General features: G+C 43.2%; 1 protein-coding gene across 3 annotated transcripts in view; it reads left to right on the top strand.

Annotated features, from left to right (window-relative positions):
* LOC120040961 (zinc finger protein 609-like) overlaps positions 1–13,669 on the top strand; it is an 87,555-nt gene that overhangs the window by 18,384 nt on the left and 55,502 nt on the right. For 2 of the 3 annotated variants that reach the window (XM_038985932.1, XM_038985931.1), the window contains exon 2: positions 987–1,855. The exons of the other annotated variant lie outside the window; for it this stretch is intronic. In XM_038985932.1, the coding sequence (XP_038841860.1) occupies positions 1,109–1,855 (747 nt within the window). In that variant the 5' untranslated portion in view covers positions 987–1,108. The remainder of the gene's footprint in view (positions 1–986; positions 1,856–13,669) is intronic. 3 annotated transcript variants of the gene reach the window in all.

Raw genomic sequence — 13,669 nt, 5'->3', positions numbered from 1 at the left:
AAATTTGAAAATGTGCTATTTATTTATTGCCTTTCCTCCCTGCTCTTCTACATTTGCACACACTGTACATAGATTTTTCTATTGTGTTATTGACTGTACGATTGTTTGTGTAACTCTGTGTTGTTTTTGTCGCACTGCTTTGCTTTATCTTGGCCAGGTTGCAGTTGTAAATGAGAACTTGTTCTCAACTGGCCTACCTGGTTAAATAAAGGTGAAATAATAAAAAGCTGTAGGCCTATGTCAGTTGCATGAATGGAGGACATGTGCTTAAATGTTTTGCCTTGTGGTCTGCACTCAGTCTTCATAGAGGTCTGGAGGGCTGCACTGAAATGTTATATTTTCTCATTAGAATTTGCAATAGCCCTCTGTCCATTTAAAAAAAAAAAAAAAAAAAAAAAAAAAATGTTTTATCCAATGTTCCCTGACTCTGTAGCTTTTGTTTCAGTAGTTGTTTGCAAGCTGGACAGAGTGAAGTGACAAATTGTAGGGCTGTTATAATTTCTACACAGTTTCGGTTTGGTTTTAGTCATTTCAATGTAGATTTAGGGCTCAGACACACCAATATAGCTTTTGCTGACCGAGAGAACTTAGCACCTCTGAACAGAGAGCCGGCTGTAATTTGCCAATCGAATGCACACCAATTTTACCTGTAGAATTGCATGAAAATGTCAGCAGTCAGACATCTACAGCGGGTGGTCCCTAAAACACAACGAGCTGAACGATTGGCAGACCAACGCTAGATCCACATTAGTGCAATGAGTTTGAGCCTTTAGGTTGTTTTCATTGGCAATTAAAACAACTCTTGAACCTTTATTCTTCATTGCTGTGAGAAGTTGCTGTAAGGTTTTATCACCTTCAAACTTTCTGTGAATTTTTGTTGTCTTCTGTGGTGCTGCTCAGCCCTTTTTGTTTTATGTCATTGGTTGGCTGAGCATTACCTACTGTATTGGATAGATGTAACTATTTTTCTCTTTTTTCCCCCCCAGGGCAAAATGTGGGTAAATAGGAAGGGGATACCTAGACCCTAAGGATTCTCTCAACCCAGTCCCCCAGCAGTCAGAGAAGGTGGCGGACCTCATTGAGGCAAACCTGGGCCGTTGGCACTAAAATGTCCTTAAGTAGTGGCACTGCAGGCGGGAAAGGTGTGGACTCGAATGCGGTGGACACTTACGACAGCGGTGATGAGTGGGACATCGGTGTAGGAAATCTGATTATCGACCTAGACGCTGACTTAGAAAAGGACAAACTTGAGATGTCTGGAACCAAGGACGGCGGGGGTATGACGGCTCCGCCCAGTGCTGTTGCAGCTTTGCCTGACAACATCCGATTTGTTAGTCCTGTACCTGGCCCTCAAGGCAAGGAGAGTAAATCTAAATCCAAACGCAGCAAAAACTCAAAAGACAATACTAGCAAGGTCTCAGCTGGAGATGGGGCCAAGAAAGAAGGGCAGACGCGAACCCAAGGGGAACCAACCAACACTGGTGCTACTGCAGGAGCCACTAGCAACAATTCCACTACTGGCAAAGGAATGGAGAAGGGTGGCAAAGTCTCTCGGAGCAGTGGTAAAAAAGACAAGGAAGGGGCAAGTGGGAAAAGTAAGAAGGAGAAAAGCGAGGGAGTGCCAGTGGTGGTAATAGCTGCCACTGAAAAGGAGGTGGTTTCTCAAGTAGCTTTGGGGGTTAACCGTAGTGCCCCCTTTGAGAACACACAATCTACAGACTTGGTAGGGGACGATCAGCTGGGAAATATTGCACTTGAGTCTGTTGGGATAGTTCCAGCATTGACAATTAAAACTGAACCGCAGGAGCTGGACAATGTAGAATGCAGAACATTAAAGAAAGTGAAAAATGAAAAGGTAAGAGTGCTATTAAACAAATGATTCCTTGGAATGTTTCAGCTGAATGTGTATCACTATGCAAGAGACCAACTTCCAAACCTTTGCCAAGCTGTAGGTTCGGATCTCATTCCATTTGAGATGTGCTTTTTGGTTGAACTATATTTGAACTTTGATCTTTATTGGAACATGATGTAGCCTTGTCAGGCGTTTGGAGATGTGCCTGCTGTTTCTCACCACTTTAGTTTTGTCTAATTGAAGACGTTGCCCTCATTTCACATCAGTTGTGAGTATCAGTCAGGACAATCTGGTCATGATGGCTTTTCTGAAATATCTTGTCTTTCGTTAAACAGGAAAAGCCTGGAAGAACTTTAAAGTGCTTGGCTACAGTTCATTATTATTACAATTGTGTCTGTGGTTATTAAACTACATAAATATCATAACATGTTCTACACAGGATATTTGTTTTTCAAAATGAATCAATTAGCTTGCTGACTAGCTAGGTGATTGCTGATGGCAACGCTAGTTTTCCTCTTTTCAAACATAGACATTGTCATGCAAGAAACTCATGAACAGTTGCTTAACTATTTACCAGCACTTATCCTGTCTCCTCATTGAGCTGGTCTATCAGTGTGTCTATTGTGTGCTCAGAAACAGCCTTTTCATGCTCTGTTAGTACCAGCAGTGGAGGGAGGTGCTGGGGATTGTTTTGTCTGTCGTCGTGTTCCATTCTTAATCCCACAAGCCCCGGCAATGCCTGGTGGGTGGGGGAGGGGGTGGCAGAGCACGCCCTCACTTTCGCTGCTGCTCTGAAAGTGAAGTGGGGGGAAGGGCCTTCGAAGAAGCAAGTTTCCCTCTGTCAGGAATGCAAAGCTGTGAAGTCTCCTCAGATAACTCAAACAGGGAAGGAAATCTAAGGACAAAAGGCTTAGCAATCAGAAAGTACTCGGGCAACCCAATGAGCTCAGCATGGATTGGTTGATGACCTTGAACAAAGGGTCAGACTCAGCACTGGGTTCTTAGACTCATCAGGGTCTCCAGAAAACGGTTGCCGATAGTGTTTCACTGAATTCATATCTGATTCCTTGAGATCCGATGGAAGTTGTCCAATGCCACGTTCTAGATTCGTAAGCTAAAGGCCTACGTTTAAACTGAGGCCTCAACACGTTAATTATGTTTTATGACATTGACATTTAAAAAATATTTTTTTAACCTTTTATTTAACTAGGCAAGTCAGTTAATAACAAATTCTTATTTACAATGACGGCCTAGCATCTGGACAATGGGTTTAACTGCCTTGTTCATTGGGCAGAACGACAGATTTTGACCTTGTCAGCTCGGGGATTCGATCCAGCAACCTTTCGGTTACTGGCCCAACGCTCTAACCACTAGGCTTCCTGCCGCCCCAAAAATATGGCATATTCAATGTTGTTCAAATGCTAAAATTAACCTAATCTTTATCAATGTTGTCCAACATGTCTCATCTCCATGCCATGGGTGTTCCAGAGTTCAAGTCACATTTGCCCAAACTGTGAACAGTATCTATAGTACAAGTCAATAAGATATTTGAATAGCATGTTAAGTCATCCAGACGGTTCCCAGTTAGTAGCTTGTTAGAGGTTCTGAGCTGTAGCTTAATAAAGGTGTTGTACGTGACGAGGCACGTGCTCTGCCTTCTAGACATTTGACAGTCACTGGGTGGGATTTTGTTATTCATCATCTCAAATACATTATTTTTTAAATTTAATGATGACTTACTAACTCATGCTCTTATCCTCTGAGTGTGTGACTGTGCTCGCACTGTCTCCATCTTCGGACAGAGCTCCTAAAGCATTGGCTCTTGTTTCTGAAATAAAACATCTCTGCTCCCTTAACTACAGCACTGCCCCCCCCCCCCTCTCTCTCTCTCTTGCTCTCTCTTGCTCACTCATTATACAAGCCTGGAGGAGCCAGGCGTTCGTCAGCTGCCTCGACATGATGCTGGCCTTGACGAATGGAGCAGCTCTTATGGAAAATTACATTAGCAATGTCAGTTCAAAAGAGGAAGGAGGAAAAAAGGGTCTGTGCTTGAGAGTGAAAGAGCCTGGTCACCACTGTGTAGTCGCTGATGTGTAGTTAGGGGAGAAAGGAGTCTCACGACAACTTTATTTCCTTTTCTTGCCTCTGACTTACTGGTGCTATTGTGTTACAGCTCATTCCTTTTAAATAACACCAAGGCTTTGAGGACTCTGGACGAGGAGGGAGGGATGATTGGATTTGAGGGGAGTGTCAATTGCGTAGACGAGGGTAGGCTATACTTGTTCATATATGCTGATTAGCCCAATTCCAACAAGAGACCTGATGTGTAGTCCTAAACACAGAACTTAATATTCTCCCATTTACATTTTTATTTGGAAAAACAAGGCGACACAGCAAGCAGGGATTGGGGAAAACCTGTATTTCCCCAATCTGTTCAGCCGAATCCTACCTGGAATGTTAACTTGCTTGGTCCTGCTGAGGCACCTTGCCATGAAGACACATTGTTTCAGCCCTAGCACCATGACGGTGCTTTCTTTTCAGCTGTTAGTCGTCTAGCCTAGACGTGTTCCGTTTGAACTGCTGAACAAAGCATTATGAAATGTAGCCGAAATCTACTCCATGTCGACCTGTTCATTTCAATCAGTTATTTTTATAGATATTTTACCACCTTTTTCTTCCCCATTTTGTGATATCCAATTGGTAGTTACGATCTTGTCTCATCGCCGCTGCAACTCCCCCAACGGACTCGGGAGAAGCGAAGGTCGAGAGCCATGTGTCCTGCGAAATATGACCTGCCAAGCCGCACTGCTCGCTTAACCCAGAAGCCAGCCGCACCAATGTGTCCGAGGAAACACCGTCCAACTGACGTCCGAGGTCAGCTTGCAGCCGCTAGAGTAAAATGAGCCAAGGAAATTCCCCCCCGGCCAAACCCAATTGTGAGCGGCCCTATAGGGCTTCTGGCCACGGCCGGCTGTGACACAGCCTGGGATCGAACCCGATGCTGTAGTGGCGCCTGAGCACTGCGATCCAGTCCCTTAGACCGCTGCGCCACTCGGGAGGGCCTCCATCATGTTTTGGCCCTAGCACTATGACGAAGCATTCTTTTCAGCGTCCAGCCTCGAACGTGTTCCTTTTCAACTGCTTCCTCACCAATATCAGTCTGGGTTCAAACTGAGCATTATGAAATGCAGCCTAAGTCTACTAATGAGTCAAATGTTAAATGACTACACTTCGCCCCGTGGAGCGCACAGGGACTGATTCTTTTTGCCCTCATTTCAGAGCAGAGAAACCATCCGATAAAGAGGCATGCAGCGCAGTGCTCTGTTGTCGCCTCAAGCGAGTGTGGAGAAGTGATTCCTCTTGATCAGCAGACTTGTATGTTCCATGTGATTGCCGCAAATGAAGAGCCCCCATTCAGGCTGTCGTGAGAGGCCTCTGTAGGTAATGGGAATCGCACAGTGAAATTGTTATCTTGTTAAATGCTTTGAAGGCAAGAATGATTGAATATCCTAATGCTTGGAAATGTGTATCATAGTTTTACTATGTTGAATCAATGGTATTTTCTTTGCCTTGGTGGTAACTATCCATGCTTGAATTGCTTTTCCTGGTATTAGCAACCTTGATTTCTCATTCCTCAAGGTGTTATTCTGTTCACTAGGTTCCTGACAGCCATCTGTCTGTGGTATAATTCATTAGCATAATAGAAAATCCAATGTGGAAAGTGAAAAAATACACTCCTTCCCCTGGCTCTCCTTAGCTCTTTGCCTGTGGTTGGCCTCCACCATTGCCCGGCTTCAATTTCATTGAAAACAAAGCTTGTTGGCCCTACATGCCTATTTTCAGTTGATTTGACAACCTACTGTTGAGAGAACCTGCATGAGTGTTTAGATACGTGTGTGTGAGGAACAGATGAAGGGAGGCATTTTGCAGCAGTGGACTCAGTCAGCGCTGCTGTGATTCCTGTAGTGCTGCCTCTATCTGTTAGAAACTCTCTCCCACAGGGAGCCCCCCCTCTCTACTCCAGTAAAAACACTCGACACTAATTGTTTTCCACGTCTGTCATTAGCCTCTGTCTCCACAACAACGTAAAAGGCTGTGAGGCTAAACACAATACAAGGGAGGGTTAGTGACGGCAAATCTACTTTGCCCACCTATTTAGAAAAAGCTATAGCCTTGGATTATTGAGGCTAGGTCAGTTAACTTTTGACCCCTTAATGGTGTTAAGGAGATAAGGATTGTAAGCTGATCTCTGACAACTTTTTAGTTGAGCTAGTCTGTTTCTCTCAGATCCAGAAACATTGAGGCTAGAGTTTGCCTGAAGTTGCGGTTGAATTCAGTGTTTAATGCGTTTCCTTTTGTCTCTTTATGAAAAGGACACATTCATTATCCTCTTTGTTTCCTCAGAGCATGTGCAGGCAAGCTGTTAAATGCCTTTTGTCTCGGCTCTTCTGAATTTCTCTAACTGTTGGGAAGCATAAACACGTTTCCTTTCAGTCTTTTATATAAATTGAGATCAGACAAGCTTTCATAATACTGAGGAACAGACCCAACATTTGTCACAATCTTTAGGCTGTCAGTTGCTGCAGATAATTGCCATAATCTATTCACATCAATATTATGCTAGATTCATTTTTGGCATGCCAGCAAAAAGCAGCCTTGAACCTGGAATTTGTGTCAATGTTGCTACTGGCTCCTCTGCAGTATACGTAAGGAGTTTTCTTCGGTAAGTGGGTCTTGTTTCCTTTCCAACTTTCCCCACTTAAGAAAGCCTTGTTATCTGGGGTTGCTATTGTCGTAGGGTGATGAGGCAACACGATGAAGTGGGAAATACTGATTCCTACTCCTCACGCGGGTGAAATCCTGTCCAGGCATATTCTGCTGTATAGCCACCACTTAGCCTTCTGCTCTCTCTTTACACTCACCCGCTTAGTCCCTCCTATACAAATGCGTTTCTTTGTTCTGTAGGCTAGATGGTGTGAATGATTCATTAACAGTCGGTCACAAATGTCTACCCTCAAGTTGTCTATATTTAACCAGCAATTTGCAAAAACGTTTCAGTTTGCTGTCAGCTAGCACAGTTCTCTCTAGTCCTTTTCCAAAATGGTACAGGTGTGAGAATTTACATTACTGCCAAGAACGTCTCACCAAATGTTTGTGCAGTGGCCTCAATGTACCATTACAAAAGGAGCCTTAGCTCAGGGCTATTTTTTGTCTGGGTGTTGTATTCCTGGTGTCCAATGTCACTTTACTGTGGCTGGGATTAAAGCCACGCCAGAACAGTGACTGTAGTTGTAGCAGAGCCATTCCCAGAGCTGGTTCTGCCTCAGGAACAAGGTTCCTCCCCATCCCCCACGGTCAGACCAGAGGCCTCGTCAGGGAATGGGAAAGCTGCGGCCCACTGAGTTTATAGTGCTGTCGGACAGTGTTCCAGGAAATCCTTGTCAAGAGCCTTGAGAGACCCTTGTGTGGAAATATTTAATATTGTAACCCAGTCTATGCTGGTCGTAAACTGTGTCTGTAGACATTTAGCAGGCTCCTTGACCTGGAAACGCACGGGCTTGATTTGTGCCCTCTTGTTCCTTTCTGAAGGCTGCTGAGAGCACTGAAAGATCTGCTTTTGTACACGAGAAGACGTTTACTTCCAGCTAGGTTTACATTGAATAAAACAAACTCTCACCGTCATCACAAGGACTACGATGTATTTCTGAAAGACAACACCATTGTCTTAAAGAAGAGTTGAAATGTGTTAGGCCTTCTGTGCGTTCTGCCTTCTATTTGCTGTTGCTCATAACCTAGAACGGTTTGGAGCAGTCTATTTAAGCTAACCATTGTTGGCCTAATCATTGTAACCATTTTAATCATGGATCTTTTGAAAATGGATAACTGTCAGCCTGTGCCTGTTCTGTAAGCTACTTTTAAGATTGTTTTCGTAACATATGGGGTCTTTGTCAATAGGGGGATGTGCCTGTTTTTAATTTGCTCCTGAAGGTGTCGCAATAAAATGTTGACTTTGACAAAGCTTGTGGAGGAGCCTATAAACCTCGCTGCACCGTGCTGGGAGGCCACATGCTATTTTGTTCCTCCTCTATTGGGATAACAAGGAGACTTTTCTGGGAATGGCAGCACTGTAGCCTGAGCCTTCATGCTGAAATAATGTCACTATCAATGTCCATTGTGATCATTTCACAATTCATGATGTTCTGATATCTAACAGAAGCATACAGTTATTTACTTTCCTAATGAGCAGTAAACTGGGTACCACCTCGGAGGCTAGATTGTAGATTAGATTAATGTATAGCAAAGGAAATGGAGGAGTAGGCTTATAATAATTGTGAATGAGCCTGTGAATTGATCTGTGTTCATATGGTTTGAGTTGCTGAGGAAGTCTTTGAATGCCCTCATGTTTTCCTCAGGTACCATAGGCTATTTGTTAAAACTAGATGTCGACCGATTCATAGGAATGGCTGATTAATTAGGGCCGATTTCAAGTTTTCATAACAATCGGTAATGCCGATTACATTGCACTCCACGAGGAGACTGCGTGGCAGGCTGACCACCTGTTACACAAGTGCAGCAAGGAGCCAAGGTAAATTGCTAGCTAACATTAAACTTATCTTATAAAAAACAATTAATCTTAACATAATCACTAGTTAACTACACATGGTTGATGATATTACTAGTTTATCTAACTTGTCCTGTGTTGCATATAATCAATGCGGTGCCTGTTAATTTCTCATCGAATCACAGCCTACTTCGACAAACGGGTGATGATTTAACAAGCGCATTCGCGAAAAAAGCACTGTCGTTGCACCAATGTACCTAATCATAAACATCAACGCCTTTCTTAAAATCAATACACAAGTAAAACATTTTTAACCTGCATATTTAGTTAATATTGCCTGCTAACATTATTTTTTGTTAACTAGGGACATTGTGTCACTTCTCTTGCGTTCTGTGCAAGCAGAGTCAGGGTATATGCAGCATTTTGGGCCGCCTCGCTCATTGCGAACTGTGTGACGACCATTTCTACCTAACAAAGACCGTAATTAATTTGCCAGAATTTTACATAATTATGACATAACAGTGAAGGTTGTGCAATGTAACAGCAATATTTATTCTTAGGGTTGCCGCCCGTTCGATAAAATACAGAACGGTTCCGTATTTCACTGAAAGAATAAACGTTTTGTTTTCGAAATGATAGTTTCCGGATTTGACCATATTAATGACCTAAGGCTCATATTTCTGTGTGTTGGTTATATTCGAATTAAGTCTATGATTTGATAGAGCAGTCTGACTGAGCGGTGGTAGGCAGCAGCAGGCTCGTAAGCATTCATTCAAACAGCACTTTCCTGCGTTTGCCAGCAGCTCATCGCTGTGCTTCAAGCATTGCGCTGTTTGACTTCAAGCCTATCAACTCCCGAGATTAGGCTGGCAATACTAAAGTACCTATTAGAACATCCAATAGTCAAAGGTATATGAAATACAAATGGTATAGAGAGAAATAGTCCTAATTCCTATAATAACTACAACCTAAAACTTCTTAACAGGGAATATTGAAGACTCATGTTAAAAGGAACCACCAGCTTTCATATGTTCTCATGTTCTGAGCAATGAACTTAAACGTTAGCTTTTTTACATGGAACATATTGCACTTTTACTTTCTTCTCCAACACTGTTTTTGCATTATTTAAATCAAATTGAACATGTTTATTTATGTATTATATTAAGTTAAAATAAGTGTTCATTCAGTATTGTTGTAATTGTCTTCATTACATATATATATATATATATATATATATATATATATATATATATATCTATAAAAATCAGCAGATTAATCGGTATCGGCTTTTTTTGGTCCTCAAATAATCGGTATCGGCGTTGAAAAATCATAATGGGTCGACCTCTAGTTAAAACGTGAGCTGTCGCTGTGTACACCTAGCAGCATTATCCTCATAGAAAATGTATGGGGAGGATGGCTTCAAGGTTGCAAAACATCTTTGGCTCGTCCTGTAAAAGTGATCACAGTTCTGAGAAACAAAGCCCTTTCATGTTTTGTCTCTCTCCACCCTCCTCTGTCTCCCAAGCTTTGTACAAGGCTAGGCGTGTGCGTGTGTCTGGATCAGTGTGCTGTCAGGGAAGCATGTGGGGGGAAGGGAGAGAGGCTAGCCCACGCTGCTAATTCAGCTCATGAAAGACTTATGCAGTGAGAGCAGCTGTCTTCCATTGTCAGCCAGCAAATTTCCAGCGCGCCTCATTTCGCCTATCAATGCGGGAGTAGCAGGAAAGCCCGGGGGGGGGGGGGGGGGGGGCAGAGGGAAACAAACAAACAAAGAACGAGTGGGGAGAAAAGGGAGAAGGCCAAGATTTGAGATTTTGATGGTCTGGAGTCGATGTATTTTCTCTGCTTAGGGGTGGAGAGGATGTGGTGTTGGTCAGCGGTCCAGTAATAAACCATCCATCTATTCATACGCCAGCTACACAAGGAAAAAGGGCTCTGCTGTTATGAGGGAAGAGAGGGCACATGATGGCTAGAGGAGTGAGGGAAATAGGGGGGTAGAGGACCAACTGGGGTTAAGGATAGGGGAGGATAGCCTGAATGGATCACCACTAGCGGAGTTGCCAATAACCGGATGAGCTCTCCGTTCAGGCGTTTCTTTTACGCCAGCTACGTTAGGTTATGAATGGATGAAGTCTTTAACCCCCTACACACTGAATGGTTTGTCTGCTCAGCTTCAGCTGCGTGGGGCTGGTGGAATGACAGGGAGAGGCTGGCTGGAAGGGCTGCTCTATTAAGACGGACACAGTTCCAGGGTTCTTGAATCCTTGAGGCATTTGGTCTGATTAGCAGAACAAAACCCACACAGTGGGGAGAAGCAGACGTGGCTTTCCCCTGGCCTGGAATGTTCTGCCTGTGAGCGAAAGCTGGCACAGTGTCTGTTACAGAGTCACTCTTGTTGTACTGTGTGTTTCAGGATTGTTGCCTGTTTTCAAAGGGTTTGGCTTAGTGCATTCTGTGGTGTGTCAATAATTTAGACCTAGGCTGTGCAGTACATGAAAGTGTCTTCCCCAGGCCTTAACTCATTTAGCACTTTGTCATTTTGTTCAAAGTGTTAACTGCATTATGAAACCACTCACTGTTGGACAAGCTTCCTCCACAAGGAGACATTCATGACTCGACCACTCATGGAAAAACTATTTTCAGCTTGAAAGAAATGTAGATTTGTGCGTACTGTTGGTGAGGCAACTCTTAAGAGGTTTAGCTAGGGCTTTCAACGTAGGAATGTGAAACCCCCCCCCATTGAGTTCCTTGCACAGAAGTGCAGTGGGAGAGGAGGAGGACTAGAGGCAGCTTCTAGAAGACAGGGAGATAAAAGAGAGATTGATGTCTGTGTGCTGCGAACCTGCGGCTGCCATTAGTAATCTTGTCTTTTTGCCTTCCCACTTTGCGTTAGAAAAAAATAATGATTTTAGAGGTTTCTACTTATACTATGAGCGGTTCTTTTACATTATGGGTAAACCAGAGGATTGCCTTTGAACAGTCAATTTACAGGGCTAGTTTTAGTCTGATTTGGTTTTGAGAACTTACATTGGAAATCATCTAGGTTTCTGCTTGTAGTTTTTTTTAAAAGCCCTTATGTTGGCCACTAATTGAAAAATACCCAAATCCCTTGGAAATGTTATTTCCACTTAAAGCCTCCTGCGTCAATTGAATGCTCATCCTAAGCATTCGTTGAGACTGGCTGAGATCTGCTACTCCGCTGCATACTGTACTGTATACTGGATTCTAATGGGTGTGCTGTGTCCAGTGGCCAAAGCATGCCTGCTATTTGCTCGTGTGGTTAGCCTAATTAGTCAGTTAAATCGAGTGAGTCAGAATGAAACACTGGCATTCATTTATATTTATCACCATGTTTCTCAAGCTACTTTTATAGGCTTGAAATGCAAGTGGGAATGTACAGGTTAGCCTGATGTTCAACTTGAGGAGTCGTTCCCCATTCCTTTCCCTTGTAGCAAGTCATTTTACTGCAGATTGAAAGAGTCTGGTTACAAATAGGATTATCTTCATAAAGGTAGGCTATATATCCAGTTCTGCGCTCATCTTGAAAGAGAGGCTTTGGTATTTTGTTGGTGACTGAGGCTCCATTCTACCCTGTACTCTTGACACAAAACCCGTGTCTCATTCCTTGATATAAGAACCAGGGTAGCAAGGTGTCAGGACCTCACATTTCACCCTGGTACTGAAATCACTACCATCATTTAAAAACTAGACTCTGAATGGTTAATGCCAGCTGCTCAATACAATAAGGGTAGCTGTGAAGTCTAGCCTAATGCCTTTCTTTTCCTCTTGCCATTGGGCCTCTGTACCTTAGCAACTGTACCTTGGCAACGCTCTCTTACCAATAGACACCATTCTGTTTTCACATTGAAATACTGGTGAACCAACATAGGAGGAAGACCAAGACATTCTCCATATTTGCAACATGGACTTAGCCCTGTAACTGAGACTGTTTGCCTTGTTATCCCATAGGCTTTTTCAAACATACTAATTAAAGCACACTTGCTGTGTACTGTCCTACTGTTAACTTCAGGAAATTGCTGAGGAATTGTTTACGTCAGCAAGGTGGGTTACATTTCTGGGCAAATGGGTTCAGTCTGGCTGGGCTGGTTTTGGCTCTATGCATTTAAATATGTCCAACGAGGGACGATCAAGTACAATTTATATGTGGGTTAGCATTCGCCATTTGGTGGAGCTAATTTAAAAAACGACAAAATAATGTGCAAATACTTTGAAACAAAGAGGGAAAATCATATGGAAGTGTTTCTTCAGGAAAAAACACTGCTCTTGTCACAACAACTATTGAAAGTACGTCAATATTTTCAGGTTAGGTTAGTTGACCTTGGAATTGTATAGAATAAAGGCTTGTTCTGTATTAGAAACAGACCAGGAGTAGGCATTTGGAAGACCCTCTCTCTCTTGCTGTCATTTTTCACCAGACTCTTCATGCTCCAACCACAATTTCTTCTATGTTAAACCACTACTCCATCACATTACTCAAACCCTATTTAACTCCAACCACAATGTCTAGCCACATTGTTGCTGTTTTCATCAAGGCCTTGTAGACTATCTGCATAATCCTCCAAAATACTTTGTCGGTGTAATTGTTACTAAATATGTTGGTCACTGTGGGCTTTTTGAAATGCCAAATAAACCCGGGTTTCAAAGCAAATTGTATTAGTCACATGCGCCGAATACAACAGGTGTAGACCTTACAGTGAAATGCGTACTTACGAGCCCCTAACCGACAGTGCAGTTTCAAAAAATACGGATAAAAGTAACAAGTAATTAAAGAGGAGTAGTAAAAAATAACAATATATACAGGGGGGTGCCGGTACCGAGTCAATATGCAGGGGCACCGGTTAGTTGAGGTAGTATGTACATATAGGTAGAGATAATTAAAGTGACTATGCATAGATGACAACAGAGAGTGGCAGTGGGGAGGGGGAGGGGGGGGCAGGCGGGCAATGTGAATAGTCTGGGTAGCCATTTGACTAGATGTTCAGGAGTCTTATGGCTTTGGGGTAGAAGCTGTTTAGAAGCCTCTTGGACCTAGACTTGGCGCTCTGGTACCGCTTTCCGTGTGGTAGCAGGGAGAACAGTATGACTAGGGTGGCTGGAGTCTTTGACAATTTTTAGGGCCTTCCTCTGACACCGCCTGGTATAGAGGTCCTGGATGGCAGGAAGCTTGGCCCCAGTGATGTACTGGGCTGTTCACACTACCCTCTGTAGTGCCTTATGGTCGAAGGCCAAGCAGT

The sequence above is a fragment of the Salvelinus namaycush genome, unplaced genomic scaffold, assembly GCF_016432855.1.
Source record: "Salvelinus namaycush isolate Seneca unplaced genomic scaffold, SaNama_1.0 Scaffold395, whole genome shotgun sequence".
NCBI classification, from domain to species: Eukaryota; Metazoa; Chordata; class Actinopteri; order Salmoniformes; family Salmonidae; genus Salvelinus; species Salvelinus namaycush.
The sequence above is the reverse complement of the archived record's forward strand: the minus strand, read 5'-3'. Positions and strand labels throughout refer to the sequence as shown.